Source organism: Clytia hemisphaerica, unplaced genomic scaffold (genome assembly GCF_902728285.1).
Source record: "Clytia hemisphaerica strain Z4C2 unplaced genomic scaffold, Clytia hemisphaerica genome assembly, whole genome shotgun sequence".
Lineage (NCBI taxonomy): Eukaryota > Metazoa > Cnidaria > Hydrozoa > Leptothecata > Clytiidae > Clytia > Clytia hemisphaerica.
Window position 1 is genome coordinate 70,556 of NW_027104152.1, and position 23,069 is coordinate 93,624.

At 34.6% G+C, this 23,069-nt stretch overlaps 1 protein-coding gene across 1 annotated transcript; it reads left to right on the forward strand.

Annotated features, from left to right (window-relative positions):
- Nucleotides 1-17,096: 17,096 nt before the first annotated feature.
- On the forward strand, nucleotides 17,097-22,412 carry LOC136814034 (uncharacterized). Its single transcript, XM_067070539.1, has one exon. It carries the CDS (start codon nucleotides 17,097-17,099, stop codon nucleotides 22,410-22,412), a length of 5,316 nt encoding a protein of 1,771 aa, XP_066926640.1.
- The last annotated feature ends 657 nt before the right edge of the window (nucleotides 22,413-23,069 follow it).

A 23,069-nucleotide genomic window follows, 5' to 3' on the forward strand; every position in this document is an offset into this window, starting at 1 on the left:
TTAGGACGTTTAAAGGGACATAAAAATAGTAAAATGTAAATATTGCGCGAACCACGTGTCATTAAAGAGAACAATTAAAATCCAAAACAAACTTGTATAACAATTGAAACAATCAAAATCAGCCTTTTTGTTTTGACTTTTTATTTTTACATGTGACATTTGTTTTGATTTTGTATCCCGCTGCATACGGTTTGTTTACAAATTTCGTCAGTACTTTTACGCCCTTTTAAGAAAACCGTTCGCGTGCAAACACGAGTCTCGTTTCATGCGTAACCCCTTTTACAACTGATGAAATTATGGTAAAATAGTGTTTCAAATGGGTGGGTCTACCCATTCTCTAACATGGATGTTTGTTACCTATTATGAACAGGTGGGTGTTTCCAACCAAGAAAGCCCAAAACATGCGCCTAGGTCACAAAACACAATCTGCGTCCAGATGTGTGAACAATAAATAAATAATATGGTTGTCATTTTATGCAGTGTTCTGGCGGCAATCATATATGTTTCGTTCGCGTCAAAAATCTTCTTAAAATTGAGTCAGTCGGTCGGTAGTAAATCTAGTAGGGTTTTTTGGAAAATGGTTTCAAAGTATAGTTTTTAATATGTACACGTTTTTTTTTAAGAAACACGAGGCTCAGAATGCCTAAAAACTAAGAAACATCTAAGAAACATGCTGAGGCTGAGAATGAGAAAATAACATTTTAAATTCGGTTTTTTTAAGAACTTTCCAATCCAGCCTTCCATGAGGCTGATTATGTCAAAAAGTTTAGAAACATTTAAGGCTCAAAAGGCCGATTTCTTGAAAAACATTGAAGGCTGCTTGGTAAAACTAGTTTCTTAAAAAAAAAAAAAAACGTGTATTCGCTCGCTTGATGTAAAATTCCGACAATTTTCTGACTCCCGGCATTTTTGTCTGCCAAGTTGGTTGGATTGGTTGGCCGACGCATACAGCCGACGCAAATAGAACATATTTTTGATTGTTGCCCTCTGCTGTTGTTGATGCCAAACACGTCCAAGTCCAAAAACATGATTGCATCCTGTCTTTATCAAATTTAGACAGTAGCTGTACTTTTTTATACTTTATCATATTCCAATAACATTATAACATGATCAATTCCACCTATAGCTAGAGTCAAACAGGAAAAATATGTTTATTTATTGCAAAAAGCAGAAATTGTTGGAAATTCAACTAGGTAAAAATAACAAAAACTTGAGCAAATTGCTAAACCGAATCCCCTTGATGAAAATCATGTGTTTGATTTGCCAAGTTTCAAAGTCATTATAAAAAAGATATGACAGAAATTGAAGCTTGCAACATGCATTTACTTCCTGCATTTACACTGAAAACACTGAGCCGCACTGGCTGTGATCGAATAATTTTGTTAGAATGTGTTGTCTTGGAGGTTGCTTTTGTAGGCAGAAGAGCAAATAACGTCTTTACTGATAGATCTACGATATTTAGTGCCATTTCCCAATCCTGTTGAGTCACAACATTTTCGTGGACGTGTGAACTATCGTTTAGTTTGGCGAGTGAGTTTCTTAAATTGTTGATTATCGCGGAGATTCTCATCGTCAAACCCAAAGACTTGCTCTTAACACTCAACTTACATTCCTCATAACGATCACTTTTACGATACTCTAGGATCTCTAACTGGTAATTATCTAGCCTGGATATCCAGCCCGTAAACTTTTTTTTGATTTTGATACATCTTATGTTTATGGTCTGGTTTACCTAGATCGTCTGCATTCTGATCTGAGGATGATTATGCGGATATTCTGATTGGTTAGGTCCAAGCGAATCAGAGATCTGAAGGGTGGCGCGTGTATAAGAAATTATGCGAGCCGACTTGAAGTGTCCGCCTAAGTATTTGGATGGATCGCACGGGCGTTCAGCAAGGCGTGTATGCTGCTTTGCAAATCTCCCTGATTTTTCTTCTTCGAAGCAAATAACAATAGAATGGGTGTTTCATCATGCATCCAAGTAAAAATAACAATAATGGTAGGGAAGAAGTGGGAAGATCAAAACATGGAAATTTCTAGATGTTCTGGTTGTTTTCTTTTCATACTTGCTTAGATATCTTGTTTTAAATTTCTTAATGACATGGTTGCACCGTGTAAAGAACTTAAGGCATATCTTTATTTTGCTTCAATTCTTCTTTTCTGTTTGCCAATTTTGTAGTGCTGTTTTGGATTGGAAGTTTTGTTTTGATAATTTTTTTTCTCAAAAATTCACTTCGCACCTTCTGTCTAACAGACTTTCCACCACACTGGCTATATTTTATGGTCAAGACTGCCATTCTAAATTGATTTATTACTGCTGGGGTACCATCTTGAAATTATGCATGTCATTATGTGCATATATTTATTTGCAGTCATGGGATTCATGCAGGAAAATCTGTCAACAGGGGTTCACCTAGCCTGGGAATCCAACCTCATAATCTTAGAAAAAACAAAAAATACCTCACCTCACAAAGTTCTAAGATTATAGAGCTTGGTGCAGGTAGATTAGTCTGACACAGAATGTTATGAACAGTCTGTGTGTGAACCCTTGTTGACAGACTTTCTGAACTTTGGAAACCCAGGCAAACACACATAATCAACTTACCATAAAAACTCTTTCACAAGCTCTAAAGACTTTCAGAACTACTAAGAACCACATCAAAACATCAGCCACATGTATTTAGACATCCAGCCAACAGCCATTTTGTTTCTAAATGAATCTATGTTTTCATTTTCATTTGTTTTCCTTTTTGTTGCAGAGTCAGCTTTTTCAATAAATTATGCACGCGCATCGAAATTATCAAAATGCGCGCAAAAGTACTGCTAAGTAATACGCCGAAGACTGGCCAATCAGCTCGAACCTGCATTGCAGGGAAAAATCTCCCTGCAGGCGAGTTACCTGCGCCAAGCGTTAAACAAGCAGCAAAAATATCATAAACTAGAATGTGAAGAAAGTTTAACGATTGGATTCCCAGGCTAGGGTTCGCCTGATTTCTAGGTGAACCAAGCTTTATAATTTTAGAACTTTGTCTGGCTGAGGTAAAACTTATTTTTTCTAAAATTTTGAGCTTGGATATCATGGCTAGTAATTATCATACAGCTTAGATGCCTCTTCATCCAATGTCATCCATGATCTTACCGAAGTTATAGTTGTAGATGTACTGGAGCAATTTTTCCAAGTCGACAATTGGTACATTTTCGAATAGATACTCCTTATCGGCCATGTTGATGAAAACTTCATCAGGAAGAGCAATCAAAAATCTTTGCATAAACCCGTCATGATTACTATTATGCGAAAACTGGACTGCATAGTATGGCTGGGTGAACGCAATTAAATTAAATCTTGGGTCGGACATTTGGGTGCTTCCGCATGTTTTAGTGTCCTTCTGCCAGTCCGTAGCTGAAAGAATAATATCAACTTGTTATCCTTTCGAAGGAAAAGATAAAATATTTAAGGCGTAAAATCCGTGTTATAACATCATCCATTTTAGACTATTACCTTCAAAAAATCATAGAGATGAAATTGATTTCAGATATCTACAAATAATTATCGCATCAATGGAATTAAACACAGTTTACACGGTTTAAGAAATTGCGATCTTGATCTTTCACTGGAGCCGGAAATTCCCTTGTCTATAGAGTCGTTGAATTACGCAAATTCATCGTGGGACGCCAGAACACAACTGTTATTCTCACGGAGGCGTTTGAGAAGACCGTCCATCGTCCCTGAGTCAAATGTGTGTGGGTGGTCACCAAATTGGTTTTGTACGTTGGATAATAGATTCCTGACCGTTTTAAAAGCAGACGATTTAATCGTTCCGGAACGGCCAATTACGAGTCCATATAAAAGTACCGGTTCGCTATGAATACCCTCATATTGTACTACCGAATGCTGCATACAATACGATACTGCGGTTAGTAGCGGGATTGAAATGTATGAATTTGGTACGCCTTGATTGATGATTGATCCATTTCGAAATGTCTTGATAGACATACTAGATGTTGAACCTGATGTCTTTTTCCACCAAGTGAATCATATTATCAGGGACAATTAATCAAGGTGGTGGACTATGATTTGATTCTTATACCTATCTAAAGACTACTGTTGTGGAAAACTGGTAAAAATCGATGGTAGACACTTTTCATCAGCCACAATATATATTGAAGATAGTGTTTTGATTACACGATCATTAAGAGGTTATTGCAAATGTGGCAAGATATTTCACCACGGCTACAAAGAAAATAAAAAAGGTGATGCCAAAATTTACGATGATAATTCCCTTTACTTCCTGGTCAGTAGTGTTACAGGATTTTCAAAGAAGGTGCAGATTTCTATTGGAGTGGTTTCGTTTGAACGTGCGTCATCTATATACAACAATGTCAATGATGTTAGAGAAAAACCTTTAATGCCTGACAGGTAAATGTTACTTTATAAATGCCTGCCATGTAATAGTTTATTTACACCTCTCATAGACTTGAGCAATTTGTAATGACATGGTGAATCATTTGTTTTGTCACGGTTCTCAATTTTTAATTTATTCCACTATTTAGGCTTGAAACTGGATGGTTCGTATATAAAGCATCGATTTATTGTAAAGAGTTCAATACTTGGCCAGAAAACCCAATACTAAGGAATTCGACTTGAAGAAATTTTGTGCAGATAATTACGAACAAATTCGTAGAATCGTTGACTCCAAATGATTGAAGCATGTTTGTAATGAGACAAGGAACGTCTCATAGTGATAGATGGGAATGAAAATTGTTACCGAATGATTTGTTCTGTGAAGAAAGAAAGAGTAGAGTCCGCTAAAGGTGAGGTAAATATTTACAAGGTTTGCATTAAAAATCAAAAAAGAGGCAAACAATACACTAAGGCATCGAAATATTGTGAATTACATCAAAATGGGCAATCAACTGTACTTGACGATGTTGTATTAGATTTACGTCCTCGCACTCGGTTCAATGAAGGTTGCAAAAAGGAAGAAAGTATCGATAGGTTTTATGATCGCACAGCAGGCTTGTTTTATGTGGGATAAGACTTTCACACTGGGAAATGTATACAAAGTTTGAGTAGTGGTTTTACGTATCTCGTCGATCTATTTGTAGCCCATGAGCTAGACACTTTTTGGGGCTCACTCGACGGAGGAAGCCTCACTATGATTTTCGGAAGCCTTAACTACTATCTTTTAAGAAAAATCAGGGTGCTTTTTTCAAACTTACAGCTTTTGACCGAAATTTTCAACTTTTTTAGGGGGTGGTAAGCGCTAAATTTTCATATTTGCTTGGATTTCCTTAGGAAATGAAATTACCATGTCATCTTTAAAATAGTACATCTCGGTCAATAATGTTCAAAAATGCACCAAATTTTCAGCTTAGATAATGTTTTAGCTTAATATTAGGTATAAGTGCAGCTAAATAATCTTCATAATGTATTTTTAGAGAATAGGGATGATTTAGTCCCAGAAAATCAATTCTAGAAGGTCCTAAAATCTTCACAAGCCTAAGGGCACATTCATAACCAAAATGAAAACAGCGGCAGTCATAACCAAAGGAGGTCAGCGAGCAAAGCACTATCTTTGGCAAAATTGCAGTAATTCAGCAGACACAGTCACCCGACCTGAAGTTTTCCACTATCCGTTGGGACCAGTACCTTAGTCTTTATCGAGCAGTACTGGTGAGCTGGTCAAAACCAACAAAGCCACATTCATGCACGAATCGAAAAAGAAACAACACCTCAACAAGTGCACCCGAAGCCATATTCAACAATCATTGACGGAATAGCACTTGTTAGGAAGCAAAAAACCAAGGGCAAGACGTACCAACAGTTTGCAGATGAAATGAGTAGTTTTCGATGTTTATTTGGACTCATCTATCAAGAATGCTGAAAGAGTTGCTGTTGGTAAACTGCAATTCAAAAAGATCATTGGAAGTCAGTTGATCAAACAATGGGGTGCCTTCCTGTCGAGTAGCAACAACAAAAAAGCTTTGATCAAGTACCTTGTCAAGTAATGGGACCAATATGATGTAGGCGATCGAATCATTTACGTTGCATACGAAGGCATATGTGTAAAGCTGATGTCCAATCTCACAGCTGAAAATGTGCCAGAGCTAATATGCAACCATGAAGAGGCCGACACCCGCATGCTTCTTCATGCTAACCACATGAGTCAAGCTGGATTCGGGAACATCATCATACATACCCCGGATACATGTTTTCTTGATTACCATCGCAGCATCGACAGAAGTTCAGCCGAACATGTTCATCCGAACAGGGACAAAGGAAAAAGCCCCGAACAATCTCCATTCAGAGAATAAGATCCTCCCTGAAGAAACGTTTCCCTGATCAAGACCTAGATCTGCCAAGTCAAGCTCCTCTAGGAATTCACGCTTTCACTGGCTGCGATACAGGTAGCGCCTTTTCTGGTAAAGGAAAGACCAAACCATTCAAATTAATGACAAAGAAGAAAGAGTATGTGGAACTATTTTCACGCTTGGGAGAAACGAAATACGCACGAAAACATCCAAAAGTTTGTTTGCGACATGTACGGTCATGCCGAAGATAGCAGCACTGATGACGTCAGATACAAGCTCTATACAGCAAAGCTGAGGCGAAATCCCTACCCCCTGCTCCGATAGCTTGAAGCTTCATATAATGAGACCAGCTTATCAAATCAATCAATCGTGTTTGTAGAATCGTAAAAATTTACCACATGCTGCTAACTTTGGTTGGAAAGAAGATGACGATGGTAATCTTGAGATAAGATGGAATACTGTTCTTCCAGCTCCAGAAGAAATCTTGGAACTGATGTTTTGTAGCTGCACGAAGCAGGTGTAGCTGGAAAGTGACCTTGCATTGACAACGGTCTTTTCTGCGCAGACGCTTGCAAGAAGAAGAATTGCGATAACTTTCCTGACGAAGATGTTATCGATCTGAATGAGTATGTTGATGAGGAGGGGTTTGATGAAAATGATGAAGACTTTGGATTTTTTTGAGCCCCTTTGAAGTTTTAGTCGAGGGTTTAATGAACTGATTTAATGGAGAACTGTTGTATAATTTGAAATAGTTTATGACGAATCAAACACATTATTGAAGGGGTTAACCGGAAATCATATGAAAAAATGCCAACATTCGCATTTTATATATTTTAATTACAAAATTGAGGCAACAAAGTGTTAAAAATAGCTATTTTCCGGGTTTTTTCCGCTTCATTGTGTCCGGAAATGGAGTAAAATCATTGCTTTACCTTTTCTTTACAGAGCTTTATGGATAAACGATTTAACACAACTCATAATATTCATATTTCAGGGATTAAATTTGAAAATGGGTCAAAAATGGCCATTATCCGGGTTTTTTTCGCATTGTTTGGGTCAGGAAACCACCTGAAATAGTCCTAAATCATCTCTTAACCCATTCACTATTGAGTTTTATAGATTAACGATCTCACACAACTCATAATATTCGTACTTCACAGGGATTAAATTTGAAAATAAGACTAAAATGGGTCAAAAATGGCAATTTTCCGGGTTTTTTCGCCTTTTTTGGTCCGGAAACCACCTGAAATGGTCCAAAATCATTGTTTTACCTTTTCTTTACAGAACTTTATGGATAAACGATTTCACACAACTCATAATATTCATATTTCAGGGACCAAATATGAAAGTTAGGCTAAAATGGGTCAAAAATGGGCAGTTTCCGGAGTTTTTCGCCGTTTTTGGTCCGACACCCCCCACGGACCCAAACGTGCCATTTTTTCATATTTCTAATATATTTAATGTAAAAGAACCCAAATAACACTGTTAGAATGAATGTGATAATGAACTAAGGAAATAAGTCCAAAAAATGAGAACAATGCTAAATTCCGGTTTTTCGTAATTTTCTCCGGTAGAAACCCCCTAAAAATTATTTTTCAATTTTTTTTTCAGTTTAAAAAAAATTATATTAGGAGTAATTCTTGAAAATTTGGTGCATTTTTGAACATTATTGACCGAGATGTACTATTTTAAAGATGACATGGTAATTCCATTTCCTAAGGAAATCCAAGCAAATATGAAAATTTAGCGTTTACCACCCCCTAAAAAAGTTGAAAACTTCGGTCAAAAGCTGTAAGTTTGAAAAAAGCACCCTGATTTTTCTTAAAATATAGTGGTCAAGGCTTCCGAAAATCATAGTGAGGCTTCCTCCGTCGAGTGAGCCCGATTTGCCAAAATCTGGCCTCTAGCTCATGGGCTATTGGCAATGAGCCTTCGGATCACATTTCTGGTGTTGTTTATGATCGTGCGTGCGACTTACATCCGTTCATCCATCGATTGGCAACCGAAGGTAATCAACACGCAAAAGTTTACGAATTACTCAATTATGTCGTGGACATTTTTCATGCTTAGAAACATACCCAAGCTAACTGTGTTCTTGGAAATGAGCAGTGCTTTTATCATCCGAACCTTTGGAAATTTGAACATTTTCGTAAAATGAACACCGAGATCGCCGAAGAATCATTTGCAAGAATAAATCCATTTAAATATATTACGAGAAAAATGTCTTACGCAAAACGACTAATGTTTTTGAAATTTATAGACGATAATTCTAATGAATTTAGGGTTATGAATTGTTCTATCTGACCACATGATTCCAGCTGGTTTGGATTTTATAATTTCCGTTTAATTAAAATTAAAATTTTTATTATCGTTGATAGATTTGAATTTTTGATAGTAATTTTTAAATTTAAATTTTATTATTTCAAGTTTGTCAAATAAGTATATTGAAATTGTCAAATAATTAGTTGAAAGAATTTTATGAACTCGAATTTCCTCAGTTTGAGTATGAATTTAAATATCTGAAGAATGGAGGTATTTTAGAATTGCAAGTTATGATTTGAGTACCTATGTAATTTAAAATTAATGAATTATAAAGTTTGTTAACCCTACCTCGGCCGGGCTTTTTTGGAGCATAATACGCCGGTGGCGAAAAAGCATCATGTAATCTGTCAAGGATATCAGGCGGATGATGATTTTAAGAGACGTTATAATTTAAGGATATCCGCCGGACTTCCGCGATTCCGAAGGGGGCGGATGATTCAAGTACCTATGTATCTATTCCGTAATAATGTAACGATGGTGTCATTCGAGGATATGTTAATTTCCGCCGGATCCTCCGGAGAGGAATGAAAAATCTGTGCCCTCATGCTTTTAATCGTGTCTCAAGTTGAAAAGTATGTAGTATAACTATGCACCAAGAATAAATTTCTCCTCTTTTATATATATTGCGTGAACATTTTATACACCAGTCTCGACCCAATGTTCCAGTTTTTCATTTTCATCTATTTGAGCTATAAATGAGGAGATCACTGACTTGCTAAAAGATGGGAGTATTTGACCAACATATCTATATTTGATAGTTAAATTGCAATATAACATTAGAAACTTATGGAGCCTAATGATTCGTTTGTCATCCCCATCACTTCTTTGACTTTTACAACTGTAACCTTATCTACAGCTCCTGTATCCCCCTATCCGTTTTTGACTTTCCAAAGAACATGAATAAGTGGTTTGAATACATTAAGGAATACCCACCTTATGAACTCAATGTTAGAGATAATGTAGCGGTGGTATTTCGGAAATTGCAGTTTGCTGTTGTTCTGGCCGTGTCAAAAAATAAAAATGGAGAATATGTGGTAGAATTAAGATACTTGAATGAACATAAATACAAAAAGGGGTTCTTGAAGACGCCAAAGACTCCCAGTATATGTAATTCAGAAGGTTAGACTGGTGCGTTGTGAAGATGGTGATCTTATGGAAGTTTGTGATTATGAAAAAGCGGTGGAACATTTTGTATTTGATAAAAAAACCTATTTGTAAAAAATGACTGAAGTTATATCTCATACAAAATGTATGTAAAATCTTGCTCGCTAACAACATTAGACTTGAAAATGGTGAAATAAAAAAGAATGTAAGAATATTCGACTAAATCAGAGCCTTCGTTGATATTAAATAGAAAAAAATGCAATAGGAATAATTTCTCTTACTTTTAGTCGACTTTGCATTTTTCTATGAACTAAAAATAAAATAGATGGGATGTTTATTGAAAGACTCGGCTAAGGTAAAAAGGTATTTTCTGAATTCCTTTTTCAGAAGTGGTTGAGACTTCAATGCAGCGTTTTCTAAATCAAATCCGTTCACCCCAAATGTTCAATTTGTATTTACAGGTTATATTTAAAGGAACATAAAAGTAGTAAAATGCGTAAACATCGCGCGAACCACGTGTCATTAAAGAGAACAATTAAAATCACGTGTCCAAAAAAAACTTGTAAAACAATTGAAACAATCAAAATCAGCCATATTTGCTTTTATTTTTTATTTTGACATGTGACATTTGTTTTGATTTTGTATCCCGCTTCATACGGTTTGTTTACAAATTTCGTCAGTACTTTTATGTCCCTTTAAAGTGCTGTTTATTAAATTATTATATATAACGGTACAGCAGGGATACATATACCTCGATTCAATGGACTATATTTATAGGATTAATGTAGATTGCTTGTCTTTTTTAATCGTGATTGTGTTAAAACTTACGGAAAAAATGATAAAAACACCCGTAAAGTGTTATATATTTACCATTGTATTTTGAATTCTTCTGAAGGAGGCTGCTTAGCGATTCCAAGGTGTGAGGGTGTCGAATACAAGGGTTTCACGTTAGGAATTTTAACTCGTTTAGAATTCAAGGATGAAACACACGAAGAAACTGTAATTGAAAATAAGAGTTGTCCTGCATCGATACATTCACATTTTGTTATTCTAAGCGTTAGACAGTAATTTTAATAAAATTAGTTAAACTTCGTAAGGGTCAGTTTCACAGAATAAAAACAGCATAAAGTCAATTGAACATAAAGTTACCTTTAAATTCCAATGGCTTGATGGAATCTTCGATGATTCGCCCCATAAATCGAGGTAGACCACATGAATCCAAGCTCAAATGAATTCTATCGTGGCGTTTCCATGTATTAAGGTTGGTGTGATCCATGTCGATTAAAAGAAACCTTACATTCATGGATGACGTGACTTGACTAATAGTTTCATTTAAGCTACGTACATCGTGATCAAGCCTTGGAGGTACACAGACGAACGTTATCTAAATAGAAGACTCGTTTTCAAAATACAAATCATTTTAAGCACGTTCTGGCATGTAATATATTACAAAAACAATATTTAATTTCCATTAAACACTTACGACGGAAAAGGGAAATCTTTTTTTGGCTGCTTCAATTAAACCTTTGACACCGGGAGCGACTTTGTATCGCGTGTCCTTTATATTGTTGGTTCCAACTACAAAGTAAATTTTGGATGGAATTTCCAGTTGAGCATTCTCAAACTTCCTCCAGGAGAACAATTTATGTAGAACTGCGGAGGTGCAATAAGCTGCTTTTGAACATATGGCCGAAGAAGTGAATCCGAAAATACACAGATCTGAAATAGAATAAACATAGAATACTATAAGCAGTTAGGTTTCCAGCTCTAGCCATTTAAAGTTGACTCCTGATTAAGCTTAATGCTTTGATGCATTATACAAATTATAGATACTAAATTTAGAATGATTACAAAATTTCTAGTTTATTTGAATAGACTACAAAAACAAGGACCAAGTTATTTTCGACTTACAGGATTCTGTCGGCAATAAGTAAAAGGGTACAATATTTTATTTCGTTTTCCCGAAAAACCGTATCGCCAATTCGGTTCAACTTGATAGGACTTTCCAAGGCTGAAACATAAGCAAGATATTATCAGATCTTTTATGATGGAAATTATTATAAAAAAAAATAAAAGTTATCAAAAATCAAAAATTGTTTGGAAATATGCTTACATATTCACGACGCTAGAAAGAACGCTCATTAGATTTTTTCTTTTTTTACAAGATTAATTTTCGTGCTTATAAACACTCGAGACCACATATTCACGACGCTAGACACTCGAGACCACATACTCACGACGCTAGAAAGAACGCTCATTATCTTTTTTCTTTTTTTACAAGATTAATTTTTGTGCTTATAAACACTCGAGACCACATCTTCACGAAGCTAGACACTCGAGACCACATACTCACGACGCTAGAAAGAACGCTCATTATCTTTTTTCTTTTTTTACAAGATTAATTTTTGTGCTTATAAACACCCGAGACCACATATTCACGACGCTAGACACTAGAGACCACATATTCACGACACTAGACACTCGAGACAACATAATCACGACGCTAGAACGCTCATTAGCTTTGTTCTTTTTTTACAAGATAAAGTTTTGTGCTTATAATCACTCGAGACCACATATTCACGACGCTAGATAGAACGCTCATTAGCTTTGTTCATTTTTTTCCAAGATTAATTTTTGTGCTTATAAACACTCGAGACCACATATTCACAACGCTAGACACTCGAGACCACATATTCACGACGCTAGACACTCGAGACCACATATTCACAACGCTAGAAAGAACGCTCTTTATCTTTTTTCTTTTTTTACAAGATTAATTTTTGTGCTTATAAACACTCGAGACCACATCTTCACGACGCTAGAAAGAACGCTCATTATCTTTTTGGACCTACCTCGGAGGTCCTATAAATTAACCGATGTCCGTCCGTCCGTCCGTCTGTTCGTTCGTTCGTTCGTCTGTCCGTCTGTTACCAGCTTTTCTCAGGATTGGCTCATTAGTTTTTTCTGATTTTTAGCATAATGATGCAAAATGGCAATGCCCAAAATGTGACGGAGCCCGATTTTCGAATAAAAATTTTTTCCGGCCGAAAATGCCGGAAATATGCCGGAAAAACTGGTTTTTTGGCATTTTCTCGAGATTTTATCATTAGTTTTTTCTGATTTTTTGCTCAATGATGCGTATTAACAATGCTCAAAACATGGCCGAGTCCGTTTTTTGAGAAAAAATTTTTTTCGGCCGAAAATGCCGAAAATATGCCGGAAATCGCCGTTTTTCTGGATTTTCATTGGACTTTTTCCTTATAATTGGTTGTTTTTTCATTCAACAACATTATTAATAGCAATGCCCACCATCAAGCATGTTTCAATTTTCAATAAAATTGATTTTTGAAGCCGGAACTATTTAAAAATCGCCGGAACAACCTATTTTCGCCGGAAAGACAGTATTTCTTGAATTTCTCGAGCTGTACTTTATATTTTTTTATGAAATTTTGCACCCTGATGCAAAATGACAATACCTAAAATGTGACGGAGCCTGATTTTCGAAAAACATTTTTTTCCGGCCGAAAATGTCGGAAATATTCCGGAAAAACCGGTTTTTTGGTATTTTCTGGAAATTGTATCATTATTTTTTTCTGATTTTTTGCAAGTAGATGTGTATTAGTGCTGTCGAAAATGCGCCGAAAACCGTTTGTGGAGAAATTTTTTTTTTCAGTCTGTAGAACCGGAAATGTTCCGGAAATCGCCGTTTTTATGGATTTTTGTGACATTTTTCTAACTTATTCAATTGTTTATTTACAGAAAAAGGTTCTTAATAGTAATGCTCAAATTATAGCATGGTCTGATTTCCAAAAAAAAAATTTTTTGCATGCGGATCTCGTTAAAATTCGCCGGAATAGCCGAAAACCGGCATAAAACAGGTTTTCGTCACTTTCTCAGGCTATATACTTGACGGATTTCACGATTTTTTGCACAATTAAGTTTCAGCGTTAACAGTTTGTCAGAGCCAGATTTCCAGACTATGCGTTTTTTAGCCTAGCTTATCAAAAGGTTCATGAATAGATTTTTGATTACTTCTCCATCCAAAAAATTACTACAGACAGAACCATTTTCGCGCGCTTTTTACTTAGTAGATGTATTTTTTCTTTTAGGTTGGTAATATTGCATAATTGAATGAATGAATAGGTTTCCCGCGTTTTTAGCTTTACAATGCAAAGTCATCAATAATTCATTGTGTTCGTATTTTTTTCTTAGTGTTCTTAACCGCAGTGTTAATTTCTCTCTCTCTTCTCTCTTTCTTTATCTTTCACGCACTCTCTGTCTCTATAAAAAGATGCATGAAAAATAAGTTCTGCGATGAAGGGTTTGAAGAAAAAATAAATACACCAGTAAAATATTTTGTCTAGCGCAAACGTAATGGGATAATATGCACTCTTATAAAAAAGCATTTGTGTGTTGAAAGGTTGAAAATTGTTAGCTGTAGGGTGGGTGGATAGCTGAATGTGGAGTCGAATGTTCGTTAATAAATCGTTTCATGTTTTATTTTATACAAAACCTATAAATTAACCGATGTCCGAAAATGTACTTTGGAAGTATTTTGTGAAATTCTTACTCTGGAGCTGCACTTAAACATATTTTTAATGATACTTCTCTTTATCTTTAGAATAATAAGCAATAGAAATACAAAATAAAATAAAAGAAGAAGTCAATTTGATAAAATCCATCAAATACATTTTATCAAGCAATCACTTTGAAAACCCCTGATAGCTGAACTCAAGTTGCAGACACACTGAAGATTCGGTTGAAAGAAGTATTGGAAGTAGCAGCTAAGAAGAACGAAGAAATAGTAAAAGAAGAACTTATTTTATTAGGAAAATTTTGTGAAATACTTATCGAAAAAAAAGTAATAAAAGAGGCATAAAAAAAGAAGGCCGAGAAAAAGAAAATAAAAAATATAAGAAAATATAAAAACAAAAAAAAAACAAAAAAAATAAAAAAAAAAAAAAAAAAAAAATGCCCACCAAAAGAGCTGATATCAGCCAAAGTCCCCTGAGGCACGACTATAAACGCCACTACGAAAGTCCCCTGAGGCACGACTATAAACGCCACTCGAACTTACAATACTTGCAATGCCAATATACAAATAACGAACCCCTTGCTTACGATACAAGTTTTTTGCTAATCACTCGGCTTATTGTAGATGGAGATGTAGAATTAAATCCAGGGCCAATTACCAATGCAATAAAATCTCCAAGAGGAAGACCAAAAAAGAAAACGTGTTTTCGAGGAACCCCAAATAACATAGATAATGATACTGTAAATTTCATCAGAGAAAACAAACCATTAGGATTGAAAAATCTAGGACAAATGTATGTTTCTTCAATTCAGTTATTCAATCATTATACACTATTGATACCTTCCGTGAATTTGTTAAAACTCTTGATACCAATGACTCCAGTATTTTAGCAGTCAAAGACTTATTTTCTACAATTGAAAGCTCTGAATCACCCATAGAAACGTACGAATTCATAAAGTCTATAGAACTTCCAGGCTACGATTATACACAACGAGAAACAATTTGATGCTCAAGAGTGTGTAAATTCTATTTTGAACCATGTGTATCAAGTTCATTTTAATGAAATTCCTGAAGAAAGTTCATTTCGAGTGTCATTTTTGGAATCAGTTTTATGTCAAAGATGCAATAATCCTTCTGAACGGACAGAATACTATAATATGTGTCGGATTCAATTTCCTAGTCCTTTTAGTCCTGATAATTCGATGAAAAATTTGATTGAGAAATTAACTAATGATCCTTACGGCGAACTTATTGAAGACTACGTATGCTCAAATTGCCCAATAAGAACAAATGCCACAAAAAGTAGAACCCTATTTAATGTTTCTCATGCCTTGATCATTCAACTTGTAATTTTTTGCTATGATCAAACCACCGGACGCTTGAAGAAATTAGTTCCAAATTTAAATATTGAAACAGATATAGAAAACGTTCTTCTCGGGACACTTGAATTACAAGCAATTGTTTATCATCACGGTGATACACCTGATAGTGGTCATTATACATCTGTTGTAAAATATAATGAACAATGGTATTCAGTAAATGATGATCATGTTACCGTTATTAAAGGTGATGAGTTTAACTGCAAAATTAGTGATAAAATAGTTCCATACATATTGATTTACAAGAAATGCAATCGAGAAATCGATTCTTTGCCTCTGAACTCCGATAATAACATTCGTGACCAAACCTCTAGTGAAGATAGCATTTTCATTGAAAGTTCAGAAATTCCCAATACTTTCAAAATTGAATCAAAGTTAGTTGAAACCGACAAAGATAAACCTAAAGAAATAAATACAAATGGCAATTCGAATACCATTGATTTTTCTATTGATCAATCATCAAATATTCAACCAGAAAAAATGATGAAAAATGCCCTCCTCAAAGAATTAGAAAATCAAGAACGTAAAGTCACGGCATCGAAAAACAAGCTAGAGTCCGATATTATTAGGTCTACTCCTTTCAAAAGGAAGCGAAATTTCACAACTGTGTCAAAAAAGACTGCAATGAAAAAAGCCAGGTATAATCTCAATGATGTCAAAAAAGAGCTTTTTAAAGACACTGATAGAAAACGAAAGAAAGATATGAGGGATAACCAAGACGAATTTGAGAAAGAAAATGTTCGTAAATCTGATAAACTAAAAAAGGAAAGTTGGAGGAAAAATCTAGACGAATCAGACAAAGTAAAAGTTCGAAGATCTGACCAATTAAAAAAGGAAAATTTAAGAAAAAATTTAGATGAATCAGACAAAGCAAAAGAACGAAAATCTGCTTCAAAAAGAATGGAAACTTTAAGAAAAAATCTAGACGAATCAGACAAAGCAAAAGAACGAAAATCTGCTTCAAAAAGAATGGACATTTTAAGAAAAAATCTAGACGAATCGGACAAAGCCAAAGAACGAAAATCTGCTTCAAAAAGAATGGAAATTTTAAGAAAAAATCTAGACGAATCAGACAAAGCAAAAGAACGAAAATCTGCTTCAAAAAGAATGGAAATTTTAAGAAAAAATCTAGACGAATCGGACAAAGCAAAAGTTCGAAATCTGACCAATTAAAAAAGAAAAATTTAAGAAAAAATTTAGACGAATCAGACAAAGCAAAAGTTCGAAGATCTGACCAATTAAAAAAGAAAAATTTAAGAAAAAATTTAGACGAATCAGACAAAGCAAAAGTTCGAAGATCTGACCAATTAAGAAAGGAAAATTTAAGAAAAAATTTAGACGAATCAGACAAAGCAAAAGTTCGAAGATCTGACCAATTAAGAAAGGAAAATTTAAGAAAAAATTTAGACGAATCAGACAAAGCAAAAGTTCGCGGAAAAGATAAAATGAGGAAAGAAACTCATCGGCTTCTAAATAAATCAGAAAGGAAAAAACAGTTTGATAAAGTACAAGGCAAAAGTATGGTTGACCCATCGATCACCCTAACTAAAGCATTTGAAATCGTTCAGCAAGATTTTGAGTGTGCTATAAAAGAAGGCCCAACAAATAAGTGTCATATTTGCATAAAATGGGAGTATAAAGGAAACGGTAAAAGATTTCTCCACAAAGAATATGAAAATTTGACCATGTTTGAATTGTGTGATGTATGTAATACTGATTGCGATTCTGAAGAAATTTACTGGATTTGCCACTCATGTGATAAAGCCATAAAAAAAGAGCAACTCCCTGTACAAGCACAAGCCAATAATCTCCAGTTATCACCAAAACTTCCAGAGTTAGAGGAATTATGTCCAATAGAAATGATGCTAGTTTCCCAAATAATTCCGTTTATGTTCATTGTACCAAAGCATAAAGGAGGACAGCAAGGTTTAAAAGGACAGTGTGTAATGGTACCAGCAAATCTTGACAAAATTCAGAAGGTTTTACCAAGAGTTTGCAATGACGAATTTTTGATTTCACTTGCTCTAAAACGACGTCTTTCTGATAAAAGTTCAGTCAACAAACAAAACATACGACCTGCTTTTGTAACAAAAGCATTGCAAAAATTAGTTGAAGTCAATAAATTTTATGAAAATGTTGCACCAAATTCTAGATGGGAGGATGAAAGTTTACGATCAGACCCAGAATTATGGTCACTTTTAACTGATAAGAATGCTCAACCTCAGGAAGATGAAAGCGATAGTGATGATAACATTGAAGGAAATGATCACAATCTTGAAAGACAAATGAAAAATAGTAACTCCTCTCAACCAACTTTGTTATATGATATTGATGGTGCAACGATTTCTTCAGATAACGCTATCGATATTGCTCACCAACAATCTACTACTGACATAACATCTGATCAAGTCGTCAATATTGCTCCCTGTGAAAATGAAATACCAGTATCATTTTATTCGGAACCTGATTGGGAAGCTCTTGCATATCCAGCCCACTATCCTGATGCAAAAAATCATTTTAATTCTCCGAGAGATAAGAACATAACCCCATCAAAATATATTCATACTCGATTGAAATCCTCAGATGATCGATTCGCTTCAGATCCACAATATATTTTTAGTTCGTTGCATTGGATTGAAAGCTCTAATGTTGCTAGTGCAATTAGTTTCTCACAACAAAAGCATTTTCAAAGTGATATATCAGCAGGTAGATTAATGAATCCTAATAATGTTAGGCAAATGATATCGGATGATCAAATTTTTCAAAATTCTTTCAAAAATATAAGAGGAACTCCACAGTGGTGTCATAATATGATGCTAGATGTTTTAGCAAAATGTCGAGTTTACGGACCAAGCACATATTTTCTTACGTGGACTGCAGCATTATTCAAATGGACTAATATTATCAAAGTAGTTGCTACACAATACGGAGAAAATCTAAGTGATGAAGATGTGAATAGGATGGACTGGAGTCAAAAAATTCAATATTTTAAAAGAAACCCCGTGACAGTTGCCAGACAAATTGACCATGTTTTTAATAAGGTTTTCCCGAAAATGCTCATGAATGGTATGCATCCAATAGGACAAATTTTAAATTATGATGATCGCAGAGAATTCCAACACCGATCAGGTCTAGAACATGTCCATGCTCAAATTCATATTAAAGATGCCCCTGTAATTGACGAAAATGACAGTAGCAAAGACAATCAAGTTATTGATTTTATCGACAGATACATTACATGCTCATTACCAGACAAAGAGGAATATCCAAAACTTTACGAATTGGTAAATACTGTACAAAAACATCATCATACAACAACCTGTAGAAAGAAAAGTGGATCGAGATGTAGATTTAAAGCTCCATGGCCACCATGTGAAGAAACCCAAATCATTCGAGGAAAACAAATCGACAAAAACGATTATAGAGCAAGTAAAAAAATCTTAGATAAAGTTCTAGATGAAATAAATAATTGCAATAGTGACCTGCAAGATGTTACCCTTGATGATTTGTTGCGATCATGTGATCTTTCAAGAGAGGAATATTTCACTGCTTTAAACATGGTTCAAAAGAAACTAACAGTGCTCTATAAAAGAAGTCCAAATGAAACTAATATCGGTCCATACAATACTGTAATGATTAGTATCTTACAATCCAACATGAATATTCAGTATGTAACAAACATGTATGCAGTGTTAGCTTATATTACTTCTTACATGTGCAAGCCAGAAAGAAATATGAGTGAACTCATGAAAAAGGCACACAAAGAAGCATCCGGAAAAGATGTAAAAGATAAATTACGTGCTGTTGGCAATGTCTTTCTAACTAAACGTGAAGTATCGACTCGTGAAGCCATTAAGCGAACGCTGTCTTTGAAGATGAGAACTTCTAATATCAATGTAGAATTCGTTATAACAGGCCCCAAAGAAAAACGTACACGAATCCTGAAAAGCCCATCTGAACTTGCAAAACTTGACCCAGATTCCAAGAACGTTTACAAAAACAGTATGTTCGATAAGTATGAGAATCGTCCTAACAAATTAAAAGATATGTGCTTAGCAGACTTTGCTTCTATTTATACGTATCCAAAGAAAAATGAAAATGAAGAAGAAATAGAAGAACCAAATGAAACAGATGATGAAATAGTTGAAACTCTAGAGATAGATAACAATGCTCCAAAAACCATTACATTGAACAACGGAATGGGAAAAATGAGAAAACGAAGTCGTCCATGTGTAATACGTTATCACAAGGTCAGCAAACTCAAAGAAAGAAACGAATATTTCATGGTAATCCTCCAATTATTTATGCCTTGGGAAAATGAAAATGAACTAAAAGGCCAGTTTGCAACATTTGAAGAAAAATTCAATCAAGTAGAAAATGAAATCAAACCAAATATTCTAAAACACGATCCTTATTTTGGCAGAATGGATGACGTCGATTTGAATGATATGCATGTGTATGATAGTTCCGACTCAGAAAATAGTGACAACGAACAAGATGATGATTTTCGTATTATTCACCCAGATTTGATTGATTTAGATTATGAAAATGATTCCAATGATGCAACTAATGAAGCCTCTTCAGTTACATTTACGACATCTGACCAAAATCTTACTATGTGTCTTGATACATTTTACAATATGTGCTCCAACTTAAATGTAAAACAGCGAAATTTTTTCAATTTTGTGTTCAAATATGTACTGACTCGCAAATTTTCAGAAAAAATACCATCAATTGAAAAACCAAATCCATTTAGACTTTTCTTAAGTGGTGGTGCAGGCGTTGGAAAAAGCTTTTTGATAAAATGTTTGACAGAACAACTGAAAAAAATTCTGAAAGAACCAGGACAAAATATTGATAGAGAACCATCTGTTTTTGTAACAGCATCAACCGGTAAAGCGGCAGCAAATGTTGATGGCACTACTTTGCATTCAGCTTTCATGTTACCAGTCTATGATGAAGGAAGAGGAATTGTGCAAAAACGAAATTTAACTGGAAATGTATTACATGAATTAAGGTTGAAATTCAAATATTTAAAGGTTTTATTGATTGACGAGATCTCAATGATAGGAAAAAGGAGTTTTGACGATCTAAATAAACGATTACAGGAAATTAAACAAATCAAAGAGCCGTTCGGTGACGTTTCATTATTATTGATTGGTGATTTTTTTCAATTACCACCTATTAAACAAAACTCAATATACAAGACAAAACTTGACTATGCTTGGGAAGAATTCAGACTTTATGAATTAGATGAAATTGTGAGACAAAGCGGAGATTCAGAATTTGCTGCATTGCTAAACAGACTTCGAGAAGGAAATCACACGCAAGCTGATATTGAAAAAATTCAGTCATTTGAACATACTGATACATCTGAATGGCCTGAGAATTTCATGAAAATGTACATCACAAACAACTTGAAAGATCAACAAAATGAAAAGAGCTTAAAATTGTTACAGGATTGGAATAATAAACGCACTTCAATTGCTAAAGATGAATCGAGACAAAAAGTAACTTTAAATAAGTATGTTCCAATTAACAAAACTGCTGGACTCCCAAAAGAATTAACATTATGTGTTGGTGCTAGGGTTATGCTTACAATTAACAAAGATGTAGAGGATAAACTCATCAACGGATCCACTGGAATAGTGAAACATATCCAAGGCTTAAGAGATAACAAACCATGTGGCGTTATTTATGTTCAATTTGACAGTTCGTTATCCGGAAATAAATTGAAGAATCCAAGATTGAAAGGAGAATTAAAAACGTGTGTTCCGATTCTACCTGAAGTAAAAACATTCAAAACGTCGAAGAATATCTATGTGACAAGAAAGCAATTTCCACTAATCGTTGCTTTTGCTACAACAATACATAAAGCACAAGGTAGCACATTAGAATATGCTAGTGGAAATCTTGATCAAACGACTAGAAGCGGAAAAGGATTAGCACCAGTTGGACCAGGATTACTTTATACACTTCTATCTCGTGCAACATCCAGCGACAAAATTCATTTACTAAATTTCATTCCTGAGAGGCACATTGTGGTAAATTCAGAAGCAAAGAAAGAAATGGAAGAAATGAGAACAAATAAAGTGTTGTCAATATTACACCCGCTTGAACAAATGAAGGATAAAAATATGTGTCTGTACAATATTAGATCGTGGAATTTACATATCAATCATTTTCTTTCAAATGACTGGCACACATCTAGATGTTGTTTGTTATGTTTCACAGAGACTGGTAATAACGCTAGAGGAAACATCGAGGATAATGAAAAATTACAGCATTGGAAAACGATTCATCAGAGAACAGTCCATGGCTTAGCAATCAGTTACGATAGAAACCAAGTAAATGTGATAAAAGAACTTAACACTATTAGTGATTTAGAATTACTTCCACTTTTGTTGAGCATAAACGACAAACACTATTTGATTGTTTTGATATATAGACCTCCAACGAGCTCTGTTCCTTTATTTGCACAATCTCTTCAAATTGAGCTTGATAGTCTACGGCAACAAATTGACACGAAAAATTACTCAACCATTGTTCTTGGTGATTTCAATTTACCTGACAACAAAGAAATCGTTAATGAAGCACTACCACCAAATATCTTTCATCAAAGATGCAAACATCCAACACATGTTGATGGAAATATTTTAGATCTTATTTTTGACGATCATTGCGATATTCCAGCTCAATGGATGCCATCACCATACAGTGATCATTTTACTATTTTCACCGGTCTGGCAATAGAAAATTAGAATGTATATTTTTAAATATGTAATATCTTTTTTTGACATACTACAGTTTTTAGATTTTTTTGTAAATATATTTCAAATGATTTTATCATTCATTCAATTCAAACTTTCCTTACTTTGTAAATAATTTCAATATGAAAAATCCCAGAAAATCCGATAAAATTTAATTTTTGTAGATACTGCGATAAATGTTTATCTAGATAATTGATTTTTTTAAACATTCCATGGGTAATGTAAATAATAATATTGTATAATAGTCTGAATTTACAATGCAAATATTAAATTAATATTTTCACTCCCCTCCCCCAACCCATTCCCCCCGTCAACAATCGATGATGAGATATTTAAACTGATGCATTGTTTTACATTAGTTACTATAAACTCTGACTGATTGTTGTCTATTTTCCCCTGTGTTTTATATCATCATGTACATCTTTTCAGCAAGTTACTGATTTCAACTTAAGTATTTTTTTATTACAGTTTTTTAATAACGGTACTTAAAAAGCTCAAAAAAAAGTTAGAAAAAATATTTTCAAAACTTCTACATTTTGCCTCAATTCTTATATATCAGTCTCTGTTATTTAGTAATTTTCCACCCAGGGCATTCTTATTCCAACCCCCCTCCCGTCAATTAGTTTTTGAATAAATTTCCAATCCCTC